The 23,247-nt window shown below is 50.1% G+C and overlaps 1 protein-coding gene and 1 pseudogene across 2 annotated transcripts; one reads left to right on the forward strand and one right to left on the reverse strand.

Annotated features, from left to right (window-relative positions):
- Positions 1 to 7,817: 7,817 nt before the first annotated feature.
- Positions 7,818 to 9,659, reverse strand: HELT (helt bHLH transcription factor). Of its 2 annotated transcripts, none has more exons than XM_044224037.1 (4): positions 9,633 to 9,659; positions 9,084 to 9,188; positions 8,748 to 8,844; positions 7,818 to 8,314 (listed from the first exon to the last, which is right to left on the reverse strand). In XM_044224037.1, the coding sequence occupies exons 1-4, from the start codon at positions 9,657 to 9,659 to the stop codon at positions 7,818 to 7,820; spliced, it is 726 nt and encodes a 241-aa protein (XP_044079972.1). The 2 variants fall into 2 exon arrangements, with proteins under 2 accessions (XP_044079972.1, XP_044079974.1); XM_044224039.1 differs by having other exon boundaries at positions 7,818 to 8,317.
- Positions 9,660 to 16,463: 6,804 nt separating this feature from the next.
- Positions 16,464 to 18,095, forward strand: LOC122889983 (annotated as a pseudogene).
- Positions 18,096 to 23,247: the final 5,152 nt, after the last annotated feature.

The following is a 23,247-nucleotide window of genomic DNA, read 5'->3' on the forward strand; positions in this document are numbered from 1 at the left end:
ATCGGTGGGGGTGGGTAGAGAAAGAAGGGAAGGGAAGAAACATTTATGTTTCAATATATTTATATATTTGGAGAGAAAGAGTTTATTTATCCAATGATCTTCTCTCCTGTGGTTCCAGGGTGACTGGAAGACCCTACAGAGGGCCTTTTAAGAGGCTGCATGTTGATAGTTTTCTTCCCAGACCTCAGGTCAGTACCTCAGCTCTGCACCTTCCTCCTTAATAAAGATGAAGTTCATGTGTCCTGGCAAAGTGCGACCAGACATTATATGTAAAAACAGACCACAAAATCTTTTTTGGAAGAAGCTTGCAAACCACAGCAAACACCTCATGCCCCCAAACCACCTTCAGGCACAACATAAATTTATTGTATGTTCTCGTTCTCCGCATCTCTTTGTTACTACCCACAGGACTGTCCTCAGAGGAAGCATTCGATGCTTCTTGGGCCTCACTGTTTCCTAAAATCCATCATCCTCCAAAGCATGATCAGTTTTCCTGGTATTTCTCTCTGTAATTCATAATTGAACAGATGCAAAAATGCTGTCTCACTGGTCAGTGTTCCTTTCCTACCAAGAAAGCAGATAACACCATCCTACTTTCAGTAGTTTTAGAATGTCTAAAATTTCTCTTTCAGTTTTTAATTGCATTTGAAGAAATGTTTCACTCTGAACCAACACTGTCCCTCTGAAATTACTGATACACCCATGAAATGCCTCCCCCTGCCCCACCCCTACAGCCTCGGGTCAGCGCACATGTTCGAGCCATCATTGGCCCGGGGGTTCGGGGTCAGAACAGGTACAATTCAGCTCTAATTTGACAACACCCATGTTGCTCGTGTCCTTCTGACTGAGCTGTACTACAATTCAGATGAGGTTCCGATGTATTCCTGTCTACCTCCCTCTTAACTGGATGTCAGAGGAGGAAGGGTCTGTGAGATCAGGGACTCTTCACGCTTCCACAAATTTATTGTTGGTGGCTTGCGGCCAGAATATACATTTGCAAATGACCCTCCCTGCAATCTGACTTTTTCCAGAACAACTTCTCTAAGTGTCCAGAACTGTCTTCCCCGACTTCCCCCCAGTTTTGCGGAGGCTGTATGAGCTGCAGTCGTGGCTTGGACATCTAAGTGGGACAGAATACGTCCCAGAAGTACAGAGCCACGTAGTACCTTGTAGTCCCATGGCCTGTGTGCGTTCTCCCCATGGCTACCCTCTAGCATTTCTTTTTCTTCGCTAAGTACATTTTAGGTTGTATTTGGAAAGCAACGGGACTAGGTCACAGTTTTATATTCGGACATACATACGAAATAGGAATCCTGTTTATGTAGAAAATGAAGTCCTGAGGCGCCTGGGTGGCTCAGTGGGTTAAAGCCTCTGCCTTTGGCTCAGGTCATGATCTCAGGGTCCTGGGATTGAGCCCCGCATTGGGCTCTCTGCTCAGCAGGGAGCCTGCTTCCCATCTCTCTCTCTCTCTCTGTTTCTCTGCCTAGTATGTGATCTCTGTCTGTCAAATAAATAAATAAAATCTTAAAAAAAAAAAAAGAAAGAAAAGAAAAGAAAAAAGAAAATGAAGTCCTAGTGTTTAGTGAGTAGAAATGAAACTCTTCTATTGCAGAAGACCTCTAGGGCCCCTGGGTGGCTCAGTCTGTTAAGCATCTGCCTTCTGCTCAGGTCATGATCCTGCAGTCTCTGGATTGAGCCCCACATCTGACTCCCCCCTCAGTGGGAAGTTTGCTTCTTCCTCTCCTTCTGCCTCTCTCCCTGGTCATGCTTTCTCTCTCTTGCTCACTTGCTCTCTCAAATAAATAAATAAAATCTTTTAAGAAAAAGAAAAAAAAAGAAAGAAAGACCTCTACTGATGGACCTATCACAAAACAGTGATAGAGGGGAAGGACTTTCATTTTGTCAAACCTTGCAAGAGAAATACTGGATTTAAAAAGTTTCTGTACTGGAAAAGTACTGGAAATACTGGATTTAAAAGGTTTCATCATATTTATAAAGTTTTAACTACTAGATTTTCACTGACTCTTGCCTCTAAGCTACACCTTATAAATGAGGCCTGTCAGGAATAGAGAAATTACAAGGTGCGCAGGTTCCCAGCTCTCTTGGGGGTCCTTTTTGCTCTGCAGCTCAGTGCAGAGTTCCTGCTCCATTTCCCACCCCCCTTTTCTGTGGCTTCGGTGACTTTCCTGCTTCGGTGACTTTCCTGCTCTCTCCTAGGCCCCCACTGGCACCACATTGCCTACTGCCTCTCTCCTGCTTTGTTTCAGCTCTTCCCACGGTGCAGAGGGCTTGGCAAAGTTTATCATGGAACAGGTGTGCAGATCTTCGTCACGGCTGCTGCTTATCTGCCAAGCCAACCAGAAACAGTTGGGTCCCTCGAGTTCTCACCCAGCCATTCTCTTCAGTGGGTGGCTCTTTCCTCTAGCTCCAGTTTGCCCGTCCATGTGCAAACTCGTGTACCCAAGCAGACATCCTGTGCACACACACACACGCACTCCAGGGTCGGCATGGCCGATGCACAGGGGCATATGTGTGTATCTACCTTCCTAGCTGCACACGTGTAGACCCCCAGGTTCTGGGGTTTCAGGCTATCTGATTAATTAGTCTTTTTTTTTTTTTCCTCCTCGCTGTGCTCTGAATCATTTGAGACACAGATGTAGGTGTCAGGTGGAGATAAAAATGTCTGTTTTGTTACTGATCCGAGGATGAAGAGGTGGGCTTGCAACACTTGACCTTAAACTTAAACTTATCCAGAAGAAGTACAGGAAGAGCTAGAAATCTGCCAACCAGCCTAGTAGGGATGCTTGCTTGCTCCCTGTGGGCAGGTTGGCAGCCAGAGAGAGAAAGGGCTTCTGTGGCCAGCTGGGTGCCTGGGCCCAGCTCCTGAACACCGACTGCCTTTGACAGCTGCAAACCAGGAAGGGAGCGCTAGGGGTGTCTGAAGGATTCCTCCAGGGATGTCCCTTGCACACGGGGGACACACATTCTTAAGTCACATTCTTAAGACACATTCTTAAGCCAGGCCCCCGGCCCATGGAGAAGTAGATAGCAGGACAAGCAATCCGAAAAGTGGGGAGAATGAGGACTGAAGGCCAAGACAGCTAGGGAATGAGCACTTGGGGCAGGGTCCCTCCAGGGCTCAGCCTTCACCTGCATCAGGGGTCGAGCCTGGAGCCAGCCGTGGAGCGGATAGGGGAAGAGGAGGACAGATGAATGGCTTGCATGGGGAGAGTGCAGGGGTGGGGGGAGAAGCTGAGAAGAGCAGAAAGCTGCATTAGAGAGTGTATGTAAGGAATATTGAATTTGTTTATTTGTGTACCCCATGTTCCCAACAACGATGGGCTCCAGACAGGCACTGATGTGTAATTGGAGCGAGAATGTGGGAATGCAGGTACAAGAACTGTTGCAGGGTAACATAAGGCCAGCTTTCTGTGGAGGGGAGAGTGTGAGAGATGGTACTCCAAGGTTATCGGGGGGCTCCGAGTAACAGTCACAGCTGGGAGAAGGGCCCACGGCCCCCAAATTGACCATGTGCTGGAATTAGAGCTCCCTAGCCCCACTTGCCCTAAATGGAGGTTTAAGATTTGTTGGGGGGGGTCAGATTTTTTTTTTTTTTAAGATTTTACTTATTTATTTGACAGAGATAGAGACACAGTGAAAGAGGGAACACGAGCAGGGTGAGTGGGAGAGGAAGAAGCAGGCCTCCTGCCAAGCAGGGAGCCAGATGTGGGGCTCCATCCCAGGACCCTGGGATCATGACCTGAGCCAAAGGCAGACACTTAATGACTGAGCCACCCAGGTGCCCTGGTTCATATATTTTTAATGATTGCCTCGACATTTTACTTTTTATTTTGAGGTAGCCCCAAGGTTTGATTCTTTGGGAGAAAGGATGGAGTACTAGATAATTATTATTACAGTAGCTAACATCTCTTGAACATCCACTGTGGGCCAGACACTGTCTAGAGTTCTTTGAATGTACCAGTTCACTTAATCCTCCTAGCAACCCATAGGAGGTATATGCACTTTTAATATCTCTGCTTTACAGATGATGAAACAGACACATTGAAGTTTAGCCATTTGTCCAAAGGCAACAGCTCGTGTGCAGCAGAGCTGGAATGCAAATCCAGGTAGTCTGGCTCCAGAAGCCACACTCTGAACAACTAATGATGCAGAAAAGAGGGTAGAATCTGGCTCAACCCAGTGTTGGATCTTTCTTGTATGAAAGGATCAGAACCCTGTCAGGTTAGTTCGGAGTTCAAACACTGGATTTGGGGTCCACGTTTAGCTGGGCCCTCAGCAAGAATTAATAGCCTTCACCAAGCAGGCCAAACGCCATCTCCTGCTGCCAGACCACAGACAGAATTTCTAGGCAAAAGCAGAGCCATTGCTATGCCTGACGACCCTCAGAATGTATGGAGGTTATGCCATGTGTTTCCAGTTGGCTCTACCGGTGCTTTCTGGTCTCTGCTGAAGTGGGAGGGGGTCTCGGGGCCAGAAACAAGAGGTCTAGGGCAGATGAAGAATTCCAAAAGGCTCAGCACTGTTAGGCATTTCATTTAGTCACTCCCCAAATGTTTATTGAGCACCTACTAAATGCTGCATGTTGCCTTATTTTTCTTGGCGTGTTACTGTATGCAGACACACATTACCATGTTCCTAGGAATGCCATACTTTTGTGGGGCCAGTGAAGACAGAGCTGCTCCTCCAGCTTCCGTGCCGGGTATGTAGCAGCCCAGACTGGAGGGCCCCAACGGATATGTGGACTGTGTTTGTTCAATAACGCTTGGAAGCACAAGTGAGCTCTGTATTACCACCCTCTCGGCAGGGGCGGCTGGAGAGCCTAGAAGCTCCTACTTCTGGCCCTACAGAGCCACAGGGACCGACCCAGAGCACCAGCCATCAGCTTTGTTCCTCAAGCCTCTGGAGAAAACCTTTGATTTCATGGGGATGATTATTTTTATTCTTGCCCACTCAAGGATGAAGCCCAAGAAACAAGAGGTTGCCCCTTTCAGAGGCATCACAATGGGTCACCTCCAGCCAAACCCACTGTTTTTTGTTTTTTGTTATTTCTGGGTTTGGTTGAGCCTCTCTTGGAAACCATTACTATACAACTTACTTAAAAGAAAGAGTGGAGGGATTGGGCATAAGAGACTCAGACAGAGGGGGGAGGAGGTGGGGGTTTGGGACTGGGAGGCTGGGGAGTAATGTGTTGTCAGAGAAAGTGCAGGAAAGAACACTTTAAAGTCACAATCTGATTTGAATCGATTCCATTTTGGAGTGACATTTTTAATCTTTTGCAAAGTCAGACTATTCCAAGTTTGACTTTTGGCCAAGCCTGGAGAATTGGAACCTGAGATGAAGGTTTCTGAAAAAGACACAACATAAACGCACACAGACACACGCACAGACACACACACACACAGACAGAGAGAGAGAAAGAGGGAGGAAGAGAAAGGAGGGGGGAGACTTTTATCCTAAAGTCATTTTAAATCCAAAGCAGGGTTTTATCCTCCACAGTTAAATGAGAAAGAAAAAAAAAATCAAGAATACCAACATTTGAGGTACAAAGACTGTCATGGGCCAGTGGAAGTTTGCAAAATTATATGTAAATGACCAAAGTTTTTACTGTGGTGGCCCTGTGCATTCCCAAAGCTAATCCCAAAGAGAAAATCTACTTAGTAAAAGAAAGTTTTGTCTAATTTGGTTAACAGTTGAGAAGTGACAAAAATGCTGAATATATTAATAATTTATATTTCCAGGGTAACACTATATCTTTAATGCTTCACTGCCAAAGGGAATTCAGATTGGCTTAATGCTCAGAGAAAAAAAAGCCTGAAAGGCCTTCTTCATATTCTGTATCCAGCGCTGATGAAAATGGGTGTAAGACATGTGTTCCAATAATAGGCACCATGCATTCTCCCATTTCTGCATAATTCACTTCCATGCCATACTGCGCAATGTATGTTTGTGATCCAGAAGGCTTCCTGGCCTGACATTTGCTTTCAGGCTCCTGCTCTCTTAGTTCGAAAGGGGACAAGGTATTTTCATCTCAGATTTTATAGATCAGTATTGTAGTGACATGGAGTAGATATTAGGGCAAGAACTCCTTACTTGCAAGAACTTTTCTAAAGTTTATAGATTTCCCGTGCCCCCTCCATGCGCTTTTAAATTTCACTTTATGGGCAAAGTAATGAAGATGGTTTATTTTTTGTTTGTTTTCTTTTCTTTCTTTCTTTCCTTTTTTCCTTTTTTTTTTTTTTTTTTCTGCCTGTCTCTGTATCAATCAGGTTTGATGGTTTACAAATTACAGGTCATCTATTCCATGACCTCAGTGAATAGTCTCCGGTCTGAGCTCCCTTAAACCCTGTCCGCAGAAATGGAGTAAGTTAATTTATTGTCCTCCAGCTAATCTGGGAGAAGACAAGTCATTGTAGTTCGGTTAGATGGCCTCTGGAAACAGGAAAACATGCTACGAGATTTCGAATTATTTATTTAAAGGGTATCAGAGCTAGGGAACAAAAAAAGGAAATACAGGAACAAAGGGGAAAAAAATCAATGAAGGAAAAAAATTTTCCAATCTCCGCAAACACATTAGCCTACCAGCTTGGATACCTTGTTCATTTTACCCTACAATAGCAGGCTCATTTTGCTATTGGAGCCTTTAGAAAAACATTTTTGTTTGCTATTTCAAGTGTATCACTGTGTTGTGGGTAGGGCACAGATCCGGTTGGAACTGAAAACCCTAATCTCCTAAAGTTCACTGGCAGTTTCTCCTCTGGGCCCTGAAAATTTTCCTCACGACGTTCTGGGTTGAGCAGAAGGTTAAAATCCAGCCTCCCTCTCTCGGCAAGGGGGGAAAGGGGGCCTTTTTCTAACCGGGCCTGTGAACCTGGACAGACGGCCCAGCGTCCGGACCCCAGGCCAGCGGCGGATGGTGGGGGGGTCTGCCGAGGCAGCAGTCCCCCGCGGAGTGCGTCTCTGGACCCGATCGCTGCCGGCTCTTCACTCGGTTGCCTAGAGTCCCTGAAGCTGAGCTGATCTGTGCGCAAAAAGGCAAGGCCAGCTTCCCTGAACCCTCCGGCGGCGCCCAGTAGTTGTCATCCTAAAGTAACAAACTTCGCCGTATGTTGTTTTTGATCCAAGGCTCTGAAGTTACTTCCTCTCCCTATTCTGTTTTTCAGAGACGTGTTAAGGCCGTAAACAGTCCCGCATCCCGGGGCTCTGAGCTGCGCAGCTCTCCAGGCCAGCCCGCGCGTACTGCGCGCGCGAACCCCCGGCCTTGTCTCGCGGTAGGAAGGGCGACCGGGTCGGAGCTGGAGTAAGTCCGCTAAAGCCAGTTTGGGGCGGGTCCTCGGTTTGCATTCTCCGAGAGTCATGGGCCTATTTCTTCCCGCGCGTCCTGCTCCGAGGCAAATGCCCAAGGTGCGCACCTGTCGCGTGCGGGTCTGGAGCCCTGAGGGAGCCACGTCTTCCCGCCCCGAAACGAGGCTCTATTTAGACTTTCCTCCCTCTTCCTCAGACCCCGCGGCGCCCCCTACCCCCACGTCCTGAAGATCATCACCTTGGCCCTATCAGACTCGCGCCCTCGACACCTCCAAGCGTGGTTGTGAAGGAACAGACGGTAACAAAGAAATCCATCTCTTGGGGCTTTATCAGAAATTGTTTATTGGCAGGGGGGAGATCCTCCAGGAGACTAATTTGCTCTTGGCTTTCTCCCACCCAGTTTTTTGTTGGCACAATATTTACACCTGTACACTATACAGTATTTCTCCTAAGCAGAGCCCGAAGCTTGGGGAAATCTGGCCGGCGAGGCAGCGTCAGAGCACCGGTGGGTGCTGGGAGGGGTGCAGGTTGAGGGCGTTGGGGTGGGCGTGGCCGATCAGGTTGAGGTAGTGCCGGTCCAGCCCCTGCACTGGGGCTAGGAAGGGGCTGTGCTGTTGCGCAGGGCTCGGGAGCGGCACGGGCGCGCTGGGCAGGTAGGGCAGTGCCGGGCTGCGGGCGGTGCTGTGCGGCCAAGGGAAGGGCCCGGGGGCAGCACCCTGCGGGAACACGGAAGCCTCCCCGGGGCTGTGGCCCGCGAGTTCGGGCCCTGCTGGGTGTAGCTGATAGGAGAAATCCGGCTCCGGGAGCGAACCTAGCGGCTGGAAGGCGGGCTCGGCGCCCAAGCGGGCTTTGGACTGCAAGAAGGCGAGGATGCGCGCGTACTTGGTGTCCTTGGTCTCCATCCGCTCCACGGTGGTGAGGTAATGCACCAGGTTCTTCATGCACTCGTGGTAGCCGTAGTGGAAGTAGTTGGCGAACTCCGTTAGCAGTTCTGCTGGAGGGGCGAGTAAACCCGCAGAAAGGAAAAACAAAAACAAACCATGAGCAGCCCCTTCCCCACCGGGTGCCCGACATGTGTGCCAGGCACCTCCCTCCCGTCACGGTTTTTTTTTTTTTTTTTTTTTGGCCAGAGTTCCCATTTGATGCCTGTCCTCTCCTACCCCAGTCTGGAGGCCAGAAAAGCACAAGCAAACGACCTCTTTCTCCTTAAGAACCAGACCCCACCCTTCCCACCTGAGAGGAGGCGACGGAACCAGCATCCCCAGAAACCCCCGCCCCCTTGCTTACGTAGAACCTCGCCCCCACCCTTGGCCGCATCCAGAGTGGAGACATCTCCTGCAGGCCTTCACCCCCACTGCCACCCCCATGTCTCTATGCGGCGAACTCTCACTGCCCAGGTTCCCCTTTGCCCAACCCGCGCCCACCTTTTTCCCTTCCCCGAGGAAAATCAGCCGAGTGCAGGGCTCTCAGGTACTGAACGGTCATCTCGAGGATCTCCGCCTTCTCCAGCTTCCCGGAACTCTGCAAAAGGAGGAAGGGCTCCTCGCAGCTACCCCGCAGGCTCAAGCCGACCCCAGCAGGCTGGATGCGCGGTTTTATCTGGAGCAGTGAGCAGGGCGCCGCAGTGGATCTGCGCAGAGGGTCGCCTGGGGCTCACCGGGCGCTCGGGCCCCCAGAGTCTCCAGACCCGCTGCATCCCTGCCGAGGGTGGCAGCGGAGGATCCCCAGCGCCTGGCTCTGCAAGCTCGGCCTGACATTACCTGCTTCGCCAGGGCCATGGGCACAGTCTTGCCCAGCTCGTTCAAGCAGCGGTTAATCCGGTCCCTCCTCCGCTTTTCTATCACTTTGTGGGAAACGGGGGTTCTCTGCGAACAGAGGTTTTGTACGTTTAGGATAGTGTTGCCTAGGGAGTCGTCAAAGGCATGGCTGTAGCTGCGTGCCAGCCGTCTTCCCAGCCCGCAAAGCTGCCCAGGGGACCCCCCCCCCAAGGGGTCCCTGCCCCTCCACATAAGGGTTAAATGAGCTCTGCCCTCCCACGCGCAGGCTGGTGCGCTCCTCTTCCAGCTGCCCTACGCGGCAAGCTGAGCGCCAGGGCACTGGGGAGGTGGCCACCAGCCTCGGCGTGGGCTCCTCCTCAGTTAAGGAGTTTCCTCTCTCTAACCTCATTCCCTACTCAAACCACTCAAGGTTTCTCCGCACAAGAGCCCCGCGTGCCGCATCCCTGCCGTCTGTCCAGCCAGATGGCAGCTCGGGGAGTCAGACGCCCCCACCACCAGGGCGCAAGGGCCGCCTGGGTTCAGCCGACTCACTTTGCGTTCCTTGAGTTTGTCTGACATCCTGGTCAGTACGCGCCCTCGGGAGAGGCGGTGGCGCGAGTCACCCGTCCACTTTCCGCCTCGTGTGCTTCCTCGAGTGTCCCAGGTAGACTGCAGCCTCCCAACTCCGAGGGACTGCCTTATAAAGCGGTCATCTAGGGCTCCAAGTGCATTCACGAGTTGAATTATTCCATAGGATTAGGGGAGCTGCGTTTGGGGGATGTATGCATTCAAGATCAGTTTTAAAGAAGTTAAAAAAAAAAAATTAGCAGCCGAGGGGGGCGAGCTGGGGGCAGATCAGCTTTGTTAATCCACGTGGCCCTTCAAAGGACACGTGATCGGCGGGGGAATAACATTTGCATGGCAACAGCCCAGGCGGGAAAAGGAGGCGGTAAACTGGGGCCGGCGGGCGAGCGAGCGCCTGCAGCAGTCGCAGGCGCAGAGCGCCGGGGCGCAGCGGCCGCGGGCACCGGGGGGCGAGGACCCTCACAAAACAGTGTCGCCTCCTTTAGTCCCACCGCTGAGTCTCACACGATTGCCTGTTTACAAATCCCAGCAAGCCCGCAGTCCCAGCGCCGAGTGCGTTTTAAAGCCTGTCCAGAGTCATTAAAGTAATTAAGTAAGCCTTTAATAGGCTGTTCCGCCGGGTTCAAGGGAGAGCTCTTGGAGACGGAGGCGCCCCGTTTGTTCCCAGGCTTTTCTCACACGACTTGGTGACACGTCCATCTCCCCCCTTTTTGTTTACACCGCTTTATTTGTCCGGACATCCCGGCAGGTGTGGGGCTGCGGCTGGCACACGAGGCTCCCGCCTCGCCTCGCCCCTCCCGCGGGTCTTTGGCACGCGACGCTCCCCCCTACTCCCTGACCACGTCGCTTGCTTTCTTCTTCCCCCCCCTCGGGCTTTCTCTTCGCTGGGGGAAGAGGCTCAATTTGTAGCCTATTATCCTATACGAAAATGTCCATTGAAAAGTATGAATAGTTTCATTGGGCTAAATTTTAATAATGCCAGAGGGTGGGGGAGGAGAAACAGGCAGGCGTGTGTGTGTGTGTGTGTGTGTGTGTGTGTGTGTGTGAGAGAGAGAGAGAGAGAGAGAGTGGGGGGGGGCTGGGAGGATTGGGGGGGCAACATGGAGAAGAGTGGGCCGAGAAGAAAAGGGGGAATGCAGCTGGCCCAGGCAAGCATTATACGACGTCACCTGCGAGAGGGGGCGCCTACAGACCCCTATTCATTTGCCTAATTTTGGTCAATTTAACAAACTTCAGGAGAAATTATTGTGGCTTTGTCAGGGAGGGTGAAGCCTTCTGATCGAATTAACAGCATGTTTTGATCCGGTAAATGTCATTAGAAAGGGAGAAACAATCGCGCTTAGAGTGCTCTGAGTAATGCGCCCAAGTGGAGACGCCAAAGCGCACGGCTCACAAAGGGAGCAAGTAGCTGCCACAGGGAACTTTTGTACCCGCCCATCGCCCAAGTTTTGACACAAAAAGGCATTATTTCATACTTGAATACGTTTAATCCAACGATTGTCTATTTTCTGCAAACATATTTTCACAGCATTGTTAACTTTTTATGTCCCCCTTTCGCGGGCGCCTTTTCTTAACGTTTGGGGGCGGGAGAGCGCAGACACTTTGGGCATCAATATTTGTCACTGAAAAGGGCTCCGTGAAGTTAGGGAAGTTGATCTCTTTTTTATGGTTTTAGAGAGCGAATATATCGGGGGAGGAGGAGGGAGGGAAGGCACGAACAGAAACCAGGGAAGAAATTTGCCGGACGGGCCCGAGGGGAAGGAGGGGGGCGGCGGCGGCTGGGAACTCTCTCTGCCTCCTGCGCCCCTGCGGGCAGCCTGGCCCGCGGCCGGGGGGCCTCCTCCCCCACCCGCAGGGCTCGCTCGCGTTTGCGGCCTTGGACCCGCACCCCGGGGGTTCCAGGCGTGCAGGATATAGGTGGGGTGTGAGCTTTCTTGCAGATGGAAACTATAAAAATGACTTTGGTTTTACTACCTGCTCTAGAGCCACCGAGCTGTCACCTTTTTCTGATCTCTTCCATCTGAGAACAACTGGGACCTTGCCTTAGATAGCTTTCCCTCCTTTTCTACCCCCCACCTCACTTATATTCTCTCTACTCTGCTAGGCCATAGCAGGGCCTGGGCTCTCCCTTTGCGGGACGTTAGTCCTCAGGCGGAGTGGCTAGGGAGGGGGCCCCGCTGGCTGGTGGGATCTAGGGGACTCCTAGGGCGCAGAGGCAGTTTGGGTGTTGTGCCTTGGGGAAGAGGGCAGCCCACCCGATGTGGCCTGGGAGGTGTGGGGCTTGGTCGGCGCGACGCACCCCTAAGGTGTCCCTCTCGGTCTTGCTTTCAGTCTCGGTGGGACGTTTCTTTTTTACATCACGCCAGATTGGACACGACCCGCACCCTCCCGCAGGTCGCTCTGCCAGCCGGGGGTGCCCTCTCAGGGGTTGTGGATTTCAGTACATTCACTCGCACACAAAAGGATTAAACACAAACCCTTATCATCCAAATTAACTAACGTGAATGGGTAAAAGGGAGCGCGCACACTTCTCACCCCACCCCACCCCCCTTTTAAGCCAGCAGACTAGGCGTTGATCCTCTTACTGCTGGTGTTAACCACCAGCTGCAGACACCTTCCACGGGCCAAATTTCATTCTGTGCAAACTGTTTAGTTTCTCGTGTTTGCTCTAGGAGCTGGGCTCCCCGGCCTGCCCAAGGCTGTAAGTACCCGAGTGTGGCTTGGCAGGGGGTCCAAGTGAAGGTGGGTAGGTGGGTGGAGGTGGGGTGCAGGCACGTGCTTGCTCAATGCGTCGTCCGGGGGGCGGCAGCCCTTTCTGGGAGAGAGGGTATGTCTGACCTCACCCGGTTCAGGGGAGGCAAGGACTGTATTTTGTCCCAGCCTGACAACTCCGGTCACACTGCCAGAAAGTGCCTGGCCGGGACCCTCATAGCCATCTTCCCTTGAATCCTCCTGGGCAGGATTGATAAAGTTGATAAAGTATTCCCTGACCTTGACCTGTTCCCACCCAGAACCAACCTGTGTCCTCATCTGTGAAATGGAAACCACAAGTGTATTGACTAGGCCACGAGGTGGCCCCTGAAATGAAATAAGTAAATATAAGCAAGACACCTAAAATAAGACCGAGGTGCCCAATTCAGTGTTGTTTTGCCCAGAAGTTTGTCCTGCAGTGGCTCTCTGGTGGTTCTGTTTCGTGGGTTCTGCACCTGTGTGTGATATTTTCATTCATTTCATGTTCTAGTTTTTTTTCCTTATCTCGAAGAGAGCTTCCCTCTCCTGAAAAGGCCACAGTATTATCTCATGAGATTTGTTAAATTGACCCAAACTGGACAAACGTTTGGAGGGGTGGGAGTTGGATACCCATCTCTCAGGTGGCGTCACCTGTGCTTACTGGCCAGCAGGGTCCTCTCTGCGTGCGGGAGACTGAAAAAAGGCTCTAAGCACAGAAGTTTCTTAACATCAGAATCATTTCAAATGAGGCAAACATTAGCCTCAAAGCAACCCTAGGAAGACTACTTAGAAATTGGACAAATATTAGTCCTCACTTAGACTCCTATCATCTGAAGACCTTTGTGGAGAACACGGTTGTCACAAGCAGAATATGTATGTTAGGGTTGTGATCTTTGCTTTTTTTTTTTTTTCCTTATAGAGTTGACCTGTAGGTTCCAAACACTGCAAAGAAGGACTCTTAGGGGTTTCTTCCCAATTCTAGAAACTGAGGGTTTATGGATTTGGGAAGGGGAAGAGGAAGTGAATAGAATGAGAAAAATGTAGTGACTATTTGGTCATTTTAGCCAAATTGCTCTAAGACAAAGTGTTCTGGGTGGTTTCAGAGCTCTCCTTCCAACACTCACCTCTAATACAGAGAGCAGGTTTTTCTAGTTTCATTAATGGGACTGGGGATTTAATCAAGTGAGAAAATGTGAGTCTTTGCCAGAGAGTGGAGAAAACAGGGCTCTGGCGGACCCTACTCCACTTTTCGGGACCAGCAAGAGGAAGGATGGAGGGAGTCGAATTCCTAGACTCTCTTTCTGAAGTCAGTAGCGTCACAGGATGTGGGATGGCAGGATGCTTCCTCTGAGAAGAAACGGAAAGACCATCAAATCCAGCACACCATTTTACTGCGGGAGTGTCTGAGGGGGTGAGTGGGAGATCTGAGGCTGCCCAGTGGTGCACACCAAGCTGCTGGCTCAAAGTGTTCCCCTGCTTGTGGCTTTCCTGTGTGACCTCCAGGGCCAGCTGCTCGGCTTCCTCTCTGTTACTGTGCAGGAGAGTCTAGTCAAGGGCACTGTGACTTAACGCTGGCAAGCTTTCTGTAGGACATCCAGCTGCCTGCCGTTGGCTGGCGTGACTGTTGTTGGAGGCATCAGCTGCGTCCTTGGTCCCCCTTTACGTGCTCCTCCTTCTCGCAAGTGCTGTGATGGCAGCATGTTGTGAATCCTGATAGGAGCCAGAAGTTGGGAATACCCAGCAGAAAAGGACATGGCCCATGGGCTGGAACTCTAAGAAAGGAGAAAATATTCTACTGATGGCCCCAGTCCAATAGCCTCAACACAGTGGTCACGACCTACGCCTATTCCAAGCAGGCATGTATCAGGTACCCTCTTAGGCTGGCAACTTCTCTGGACTTTTCCTTACTCAGCATCTCCGCTTCCTCACCCTGCTCTGATCACCAGTAGTATTCTCAGCTCAGTGATGGGATCCACAGGAAGTAAGTGGGGGGGGGGTGTCAGTGCCTGTCCATGCAACCTGAAGAAGATGAGGAGGGCCAGTGTAACTGCAGTCGCTCCAACCATGAAGACGCACACAGAAGGTGCTGGAAGGAGTCCAGAGACTTGGGAAACCTGTGCTCATCATAGATTTCCCAGGGCTTTGTCCATATCTCCTTTGTTCTCGTTTCTGAAGCAGTCTGTTCTTTGCTTTCTGTTTTGCGATACAGTACCTGTCAGTCTCTGCTGACTGGGCCAGCAGCTCTGAAACCACACTTGCTACTTAGCACCGCCCTTTTTCCAAAGGCTTTTCCGCTTCTTTCGACCCTTATGGAAATCCTGACACGTCACACCTGCTACTGGAATCGCATGCCTTCAGAAGTTGGATTGACTTTAAGGAAAAACAAAGTGCGCTAATCCCTTGCTACTCCAACTGTATGTCTCAGACCAGCCACCTGGGAGCTCATTAGGAACACAGAACCTCCGGCTCCGCCCCGGACCAAACTGAACCTGAATCTGCATTGGAACAAGGCCCTCTGTGGACTCCAGTATACTTCCGAGTTCCCCGAGCACTGCTCCAGCTGAAGCCGGAAGCACCATTTGGTATTTAACAATTGACGGTGGCATGATGGCCCAATCCCAGGTTGGACCAGCTACCCCGGGCGGGCAGCAGCAGGAGAGCAAAGGAAGAGGGGACTTCCAGGCTGTTCTAGGTGGTATGCCTTAATTGCTATCTTGAAAGTCTTCTACGAACAAAGGGGGCTTTGTAGCTCTGCTTGCCCAGATATTTTGTAGGGCATTTGCACTACTTCCCTTGAGTGAGGTCTCCTATGTGCAAGTACTTGTTTGCTTCTTGTCTATGTAGTACTTGAAAGTAGTAGATGCTCTCGAATGTAGTTTTCCCACATTGTTTTGTTGAATGAAGTAAAAACTGGGAGAGGAGTCCTGAGGATTATTTTGGCATCCGTGCTCGATTCCATAGGCAGATCCCATGTTGTCCTATTTTACCATTTATTTTTGGACTTTAAAGAGAACTACAAGAACTAGGGGAGAGTATAAATATAAACACTGAGAAATACTACTTTAAAAAAAAAGATTTTATTCATTTATTTGACAGAGAGAGAGAGAGATCACAAGTAGGCAAAGAGGCAGGCGGGGGGGGGGGTGGGGGTGGGTGGGAAGCAGGCTCCCCGCTGAGCAGAGCGTCCTATGCAGAGCTTAATCCCAGGACCCTGGGATCGTGACCCAAGCCCGAAGGCAGAGGCTCAACCCACTGAGCCACCCAGGCGCCCCAAGAAATACTACTTTTAAGGAGATTGCAGGAGAGATGAAGCTGTTGCCTTTCATATTTGGATGTTAGCATTGCATCGGGAAGTGTGTTGCAGATGCCGCACACGCTGTCCTTTATCTTTGATTATTCTCAGCAACTGGCTTTCTTTTGGGTTGATAATTACAGCTTTTTGTTCTTAGTTAACTTGAGTGGATCCAGAAGTTACCCCTGAGCAGCTTTGCCTCATAGCTTTGGCTTTTCCTATAGCCTGAAGATTTCATCTGTTCTATGGGGTAAATTTGCACAAAAAAACTAGAGGTGTATGTTACTGAAGATAAGAAAGTATTGTAAATTAAAATACATGACTGAGAACTTGGGGAAAAGATTCAGGTTGGGGAGACATGGACATTATAGCAATGTTAATAACAGTTCCATTGTATGGGCTGTAATCATGGAGGTCTGAGGGTAGGTCACCTGATCCCATCCATGCCTAGAGGTGACAGGCCAGCTCTTCCTCTTCCTCCCTGTTCTCTCCATTCATTCACCATCAGATCCAGCATTCACTGTGTGCCAGACATTGGATGTCCACTGAGAAAGAATGTAGGGTATTTGAAGACTCTGTAAGTTCTCACGGGTCAAAAGAAGGACCCTACTAAGGGGACAGCCCTTTTGGGGGAGACCTTCATTTGTACTCTGCCTGTTTGTTTTCCTCCCACCTTCCCGCTTGTACCCCACTGCTTAAGGTTTCCATCCACTCTATTTCTTTACATTAATCTTACCAATGAGACCTGAATTTGAGGAATTTTAGCTTTTTCGCAATGGGTTTGCAGCCAGAACACAGGTGTCATGAAAAATGGTGCTGAACCTAAACCAAAATGGGAAAGGAAAAGACTCAAATCAACATCATCATCACTGGACATGTAGATTCCGGCAAGTCTACCACTACTGGTCATCTGATCTACAAACGTGGTGGGATCGACAAAAGAACTACTGAAAAATTTGAGGAGGAGGCTGCTGAGATGGGAAAGGGCTCCTTCCAAGTGTGCCTGGGTCTTAGAAAAACGGAAAGCTGAACGTAAACACGGTATCACCATTGATCCCTCCCTGTAGAAATTCTCGACCAGCAAGTGCTATGTGACCATCACTGATGCTCCAGGACACAGAGACTTTATCAAAAGCATGATTGCAGGCGCATCTCAGGCTGCCTATGTTGTCCTGGTTATTGCTGCTGGTGTTGGTGAATCTGAAGCAGGCGTCTCCAAGAATGGGCAGACCCATGGGTGTGCCCTTCTGGCTTCCACACTGGGTGTGAAAGAACTAATTGCTGGTGTTCACAAAATGGGTTCCACTGAGTTGTCCTACAGCCGGGCAGTATACAGTATGCAAGGAGATCGTTAAGGAAGTTAGCAACGACATTAAGAATATTGGCTACAACCCCAACACAGTAACTTTTGTTCCAACGTCTGGTTGGAATGATAACAAAATGCTGGAGCCAAGTGCTAACATGCCTTGGTTCAAGGGATTGAAAGTTACCCATAAGGATGGGAATGCCAGTGGAACCACACTGCTGGAAGCTGTGGATTGCCTTCTGCCACCATCTCGTCCAACTGACAAGCCCTTGCTTCTGCCTCTCCAGGACGTCTATAAAATTGGTGGGATTGGTACTATCCCTATGGGCCAAGCGGAGACTGATGGTCTGAAACTCAGGATACTGGTCACCTTTCCTCCAGTCAATGTTACCACTGAAGTCAATTCTGTTGAAATGCACCATGAAGCTTTGAGTGAGGTCTTCCTGGGACAGTGTCAAGAAGACAATGTCTTCAGAGCCAAGAAGGTATCTGCCAAAGATGTTCGTCGTGGTAGTGTGGCTGGTGACAGCAAAACGTGATCCATCTGTTCAAGCAGCTGGCTTCACCACTCAGGTGATTATCCTGCATCTTCCAGGCCAGAGCAGTGCTGGAGATGTACCTGTGCTGGATTGTCACACAGCTCATGTTGCTTGCACGTTTGCTGAGCCAAACGAGAAGACAGATCGTCGTTCTGGAAAAAAGCTGCAAGATGGTCCCAAGTTCTTGAACTCTGGTGATGCTACCATTGTTGATACTGTTCGTGGCAAGTCTCTGTGTGTTGAGAGCTTCTCTGACTATCCTCCTCTGGGCAGTTTTGCTGTTCAGGACATGAGACAGACGGTTGCTGTGGGTGTCCTCAAAGCAGTGGGACAAGAAGGCAGCTGGAGATGGCCTGGTCACCAAGTCTGCCCAGAAAGCTCAGAAGACTAAATGAATATTCTTTCCAATACCCACCACCCAAGTCTTACTCAGTGGTGGGAGAACGGTCTCAGAGCCGTTTGTGTCCGTTGGCCATTTAAGTTGAAGAGTAAAAGACTGGTTGATGATAACGAGGCATCGTAAAAACTTCAGAAGGCAAGGAGAATGTTTTGTGGACCATTTGTGTTTTTGTGTGTGTGTGTGGCAGTTTTGAGTTATCAGTTTTTAAAATCAGTAGTTTGTAATGGAAACAACTTGACCAAAAATCTGTCACAGAATTTTGAGACCCATTAAAACAAAAGTTGAATGAGAGAGAGAGGGAAAAAAAAGAATTTGAAGAATTTGAAATCCCCTCCTTTAAAAATTTCATTGCCTCTTAGAGCATTAGGGACTGTCCTTCGGGTGAATTGATCTAACTCAACTTGGGTCCTCTGTAACACAAAAAATTAAAGGATGCTGTCAAGAAAATAAGTTTTGATTGACACTGAGTATAATTTTGGAAGACCTGGTGTATTCCTTTCATGTGGTTGCTGTAACAGTCACCATAAACAAATTACCATAAACCCAAAACAAGAGAAATTTATTGTCTCACAGGAGGCCAGAAGTCTGAAATTAGTATGGTGGGGTGGGGGGTGGGGTATGGAGGGGCGGAAATCTGGTGTCAGCCAGGCCTCCCTCCCTCTGGAGGGCCTAGAGCAGGATCTGCTTCTCGCCTTTCCAGCTTCGCAGGCCCAGCACTCCCTGACTTATGTTCGCTTTCCCCAATCTGTCTCCAGGGTCAGCCCACCTTCTCCTCCCCACCTGCCCCGCTCACCTAAGGATACCTGTGCTTGTATTTCAGACCCACCTCGTCAATCTCCCTACCTTAGGATGCTTACCTTTATGCAAAGTCCTTTTTGCGGTGACATTTGTAACATTCACAGGCTCCAGGAACTGGGAAGAGGTTGTCTTTTGGGGCCATCATTTAGCCTCTCAAACCTGGTGAAGTACCATAGTGAGAGCTCAGTCAGCCTCTGCCCTGAGGCCAGAAGGGGCCAGAGGGCTGGACCAGAGGGAGTGGGGGGATGGAGGCGAATAGAAAAGCACAGTTTCCAACCTTAGCAGAGCTTCCCCTCCTGTTTACCTTCCCTTTTCCCTTCTCCCTCTTCCTCCTCCTTTTTTTTTTTTAAGATTTTATTTATTTATTTATTTGACAGAGATCACAAGCAGACAGAGATCACAAGCAGACAGAGAGGGGGAGGGGAGGGAAGCAGGCTCCCTGCTGAGCAGAGACACCCCCCCCCCAATCCCCTCCATGCGGGCTCTATCCTAGGACTCTGGGATCATGACCTGAGCCAGACGCAGAGGCTTTAACCCACTCAGCCACCCAGGCACTCCCCTCTTCCTTTCTTATCCCTTCTCCATCACAGGACTCCTTGCTCCCAGGCCTCAGGATTAAAGCTGCTGTCTTTAGGTTGCAGAATGAGTTAGGTCATCTCTGGTTTATAACCTATGCCTTTGTTATCGCACACATACGTGCGCGCGCACGTGCACACTCACACATGCGCACATGTACGCACGCATACGTACGCACGCATACGTACCGCACGCACACACGCATGCGCTCTGGCTGTGGCTGGGACCTAGCTAATTCAGACGCAGTCTTTCTTTTCCCCTCCCTCCTCGAACATCCTTCTTCTAATTGGCCCCGGGTCTTTTGAAAACGCCGTGCTCACGCTCGCCAGCACCTGGGATTCCGGGAGATCTGGATGTGAATCCCGACTCTGCGTTTGCGGAGGTCCTGGACGAGACGCTGCCCCGCCGTTTCTCCTCCGTTTGAAGCAGAGCTGCTACCTCCTTCCTCGGCTTACTGAGGGTTCTCAGCGAGGTAATGTTCGTGAGGTTCCTGCCACAGCGCCAGGCCCCGAGCAGGTGTGCCCGGGCCGACCTCCGCATGGGCTGATCCTGGTAGAGCGCCTGCCGTCTTCCTGGAACAGTGCTGACCCTTCATGGGACGATGGAGATCAGAACCCGGGCGCTGCCTCTCCGGAGTTTATTGAGTGAGGCAGACCCCGGAAGGGACTCTGACACAAGCTGGCAGGAGGCAGGTGATGGTGGAGGAACTCCGGAGGACTTCCTGGAGGAGATGATGTGAGAGTCGAGTTCTCAGTGGTGAGTGAGTGTATTGTTTCCTAGGGCAGCCACAAATGCGATCACTTCAAATAATAGAAATTAATTTTCTTACATTTTGGAAGCTAGAAGTCCAGAATGGAGGGGTTAGCAGCGCCGTGGGCCCTCTGAAGGCTCGAGGGGAGATTTTGGCTCTTCCAGCTTCGTGTGGCACAGGCACTCCTTTGGGGCAGCATAACTCTGGTTTCTGCCTGTCTTTACGTGGTTGTCCACGTGACATTATAAGGACATTTGTCGTATCTGTCATCGGACTCAGAGCTCACCTGGATAATTCAGGATGATTTCATCCCGAGATCCTTAATAACATGTGCAGAGACCCTTTTGTCCAATAATGGAACAACCACAAGTCTGGATGGACGTAACTTTTGAGAAACCACCATTCAACGCACCATGGTAAGAGGCAGCCAAGCAAAGTCAGGTGGGAGGGATGCTCTCAGTAAAGACGTTGGCACAGAGAGGGGCCTAAGGGCATGGAATGGCTTTCTAGTTTGGGGAAACCACAAGGTTACAAGACCAGGAATTTCAAGGAGGACTGAGGTAGAGAATGAGTCATGGATGGGGGACAGGCTCGGCGCAAAGCAGTTTAATTTCTGTCACGGGTGGAGGTAAAGATGCTGAGGTCCTGCATGGGAGATAGAGATGGCTGCACGTGTTGGAGAGAGAAAATCAGCAGGACCTGGGGAAGGATTCAGCGTGGCCGGAGAAGATGGGGGAAGATCATTGCTGGCTTTCTGGTTTGGGGAATTGGCTACACAGTGACCCCACTGAGATTAGCAATAAGGGAAAGATGTGATACGGGCATGAATACGCGGCAGGAGGTGCAGAAGATGACTGATTTAATTGGGGGCCTATAAATGCTAAGGCTTATGAACACCCATAACTGCTAGGATTACTAAGAGCCATGGTGCAGATGGTTCCAGAAGGAGATACTCAGAAAAGGAGTGTTGTAAGGGTATCAGATGTTGAATTCAGACCACATGCCAGGAAAGACCTTCGTCCCCATAAACTACTGGGGATGGGGGCGGGGGGATGGGGGGGCATGGGGTGTGTCCGTGTAGCACGGATCCACACAGAGCCCAGGCCACTGGCATCCTGCAGAGGGCAGTGGTGGGTGGTGTGCTGCTCTTCTTTCTCCTAGGTTAGTAAGAGTAATGGTCAGCACATAGCCAGCATTCCTCCCCTCCCTTCCACCAAGTGCTTTCCAGTCTCTGCTCATTGAATCCCCACAGTGAGATGAGTATCCTGTTTATTTTATGGAGAGGTGTGGGGAATTCAAGGACACTTGACCCAAGGGCATAAAACCATTAAAGGGTATAGCTGAATACAAATGAGGCTGACCTACCTCCAGCACCAGCCCCCTTTGCAGCAGGATGCCTGGCTTGCGGTAGCCTTGATCCCTTTGAGATCAGAAGTCAGAGAAGAGCACTTTTCAGCTAATAACTCACACCCACCGTCCAACAACCAGATGCAGCTGCTACTTCACGAAGCAGGAAGGCAGTTCTCAGTATGCCCAGTGACCTTGTAGATTTATTCTCCTTACAGCCCCCAAAGGTGAAGTTAACCCACAATCATCAGATGTTTGAATTCAGTTTTCTCTCTCTTCATGTCCACATTTCTGATACTCCAGTTACATAGCAATAACTCCTAAGCTCCTATGCACCAAAGCCTTTTTGATACCACACATCCCGGGGTCCCATTCCAGGCTTATTAAAAGGAATATCTGGAGTGCCTTGATCTCAGCTCAAGACTCTTGATCTCAGTTCAAATCTTAATCTCAGGGTCATGAGTTCAAGCCCCACATTGGGCCCTATGTTGGGCATGAGCCTACTTTAAAAAAAAATTTCCCATGGTGTGGTCCTTGGATGTGGATCTTTGATTCTGATGCAGTGGTCCTTAACCATTGTTATACAATGGCATGTCAATGAAGTGAGGTTATGATGAGCATGGGTTTTAAAAAATGCTTTGTCATTGGTTCTGATCCATTTCTTATCTGAGGCCTTTCTTCTTTGAATTAGGCCAGTTGATTCTCTCTCCCCTTACCCTCTTCTTGGGTCAAGAGGAAAGTCTGTGTGATCAGTTTAAAGCTTGTTTGATTTGCAAGCCTCGTTTGAGAAAAGATAAACAGTATTAATTAGTATTAGGGATCTGCAACCACAATGCTGGGCTGGTTTGGACAGATCAGGGGTTGGCTGGTGCCCTCTACTGGCTGGAACGATTCAACAACTTCTAGTTCGTGTTGACCCACGTGGGTTGCGGGTTTAAAAAGAAACAATCCTGTTTGCCTTGGACTTGCTGTTTGGATACCAGCTGTGTCTTGCTGGGGTGCCTCATTTCTCTGGCCAGAGTATTTTTGTTTTTCTTTTTAAGGTTTTATTTATTTATTTGACGGACAAAGATCACAAGTAGGCAGAGAGGCAGGCAGAGAGAGAGGAGGAGGCAGGCTCCCTGCTGAGTGGAGAGCCCCATGCGGGGGCTTGATCTCAGGACCCAGAGATCATGACCTGAGTTGAAGGCAGAGACTTTAACCCACTGAGCCACCCAAGTGCCCCTGGCCAGAGTATTTTTCTGTATAGATAGGAAGGGGCAGACAAGTATATTAGTGAACAAAAGGCCAAAAGCACGTACAAAGGGCTGGCTTCCCAGGAAGATGGGTCACATGTGAAGTGTAGGCAAGGGGGCAGATACACCCAGCACGGAGCATCGTCATAGCCCTGCCACACCACCCACCGAAATGGGAGCTCTCTGGGATGGGGACTCTGGCTTATTCATCTTCGTGTCCTTAACATCTGGCACGAGGCCTGGCATGGAGAAAGTCTACAAATAAATATTCAAAGAAGGGAGGGCAAAAGGAAGAAAGGCAGATTGGTGAACTTGCTGCTCTTTGCTCAGGAGGTGGAAGGTCAAGATTAAGTCTTGCAAAGTGGAGCTTAGCCCTGCACCACGCTCCCATCAGATACAGGACCAGGGTTGGGAGGGTTTTGCACAGCTGCTGAAGGGCCCACGCTGCCCTGCCAGGAAGAGGAATCAGCCCCTGGATCCTGACACCAGAGGCTTGCAACCCTTCTGAATGCTTTGCCTTCCAGCGTCGGTGGGGTTTCTCCTGCGCGCTGACTTCTCAGGCTGTCCTCACTGCAGTGTTGGGCACAGCTCCTGGCTGAGCTCTCCTG

The sequence above is a fragment of the Neovison vison genome, chromosome 11 (genome assembly GCF_020171115.1).
Source record: "Neovison vison isolate M4711 chromosome 11, ASM_NN_V1, whole genome shotgun sequence".
Classification (NCBI taxonomy): Eukaryota; Metazoa; Chordata; class Mammalia; order Carnivora; family Mustelidae; genus Neogale; species Neogale vison.

Excerpts from the sequence above, each read along its gene's own strand:
- HELT (XM_044224039.1), bottom strand. The coding sequence starts at position 9,659 with ATGTCAGACAAACTCAAGGAACGCAAA. Across the intron at positions 9,189-9,632 it reads ACAAACTCAAGGAACGCAAA|AGAACCCCCGTTTCCCACAA; the intron begins GTGAGTCGGCTG and ends CTCTGTTCGCAG. Across the intron at positions 8,318-8,747 it reads TCCTCGGGGAAGGGAAAAAG|CAGAACTGCTAACGGAGTTC; the intron begins GTGGGCGCGGGT and ends TCGCCCCTCCAG.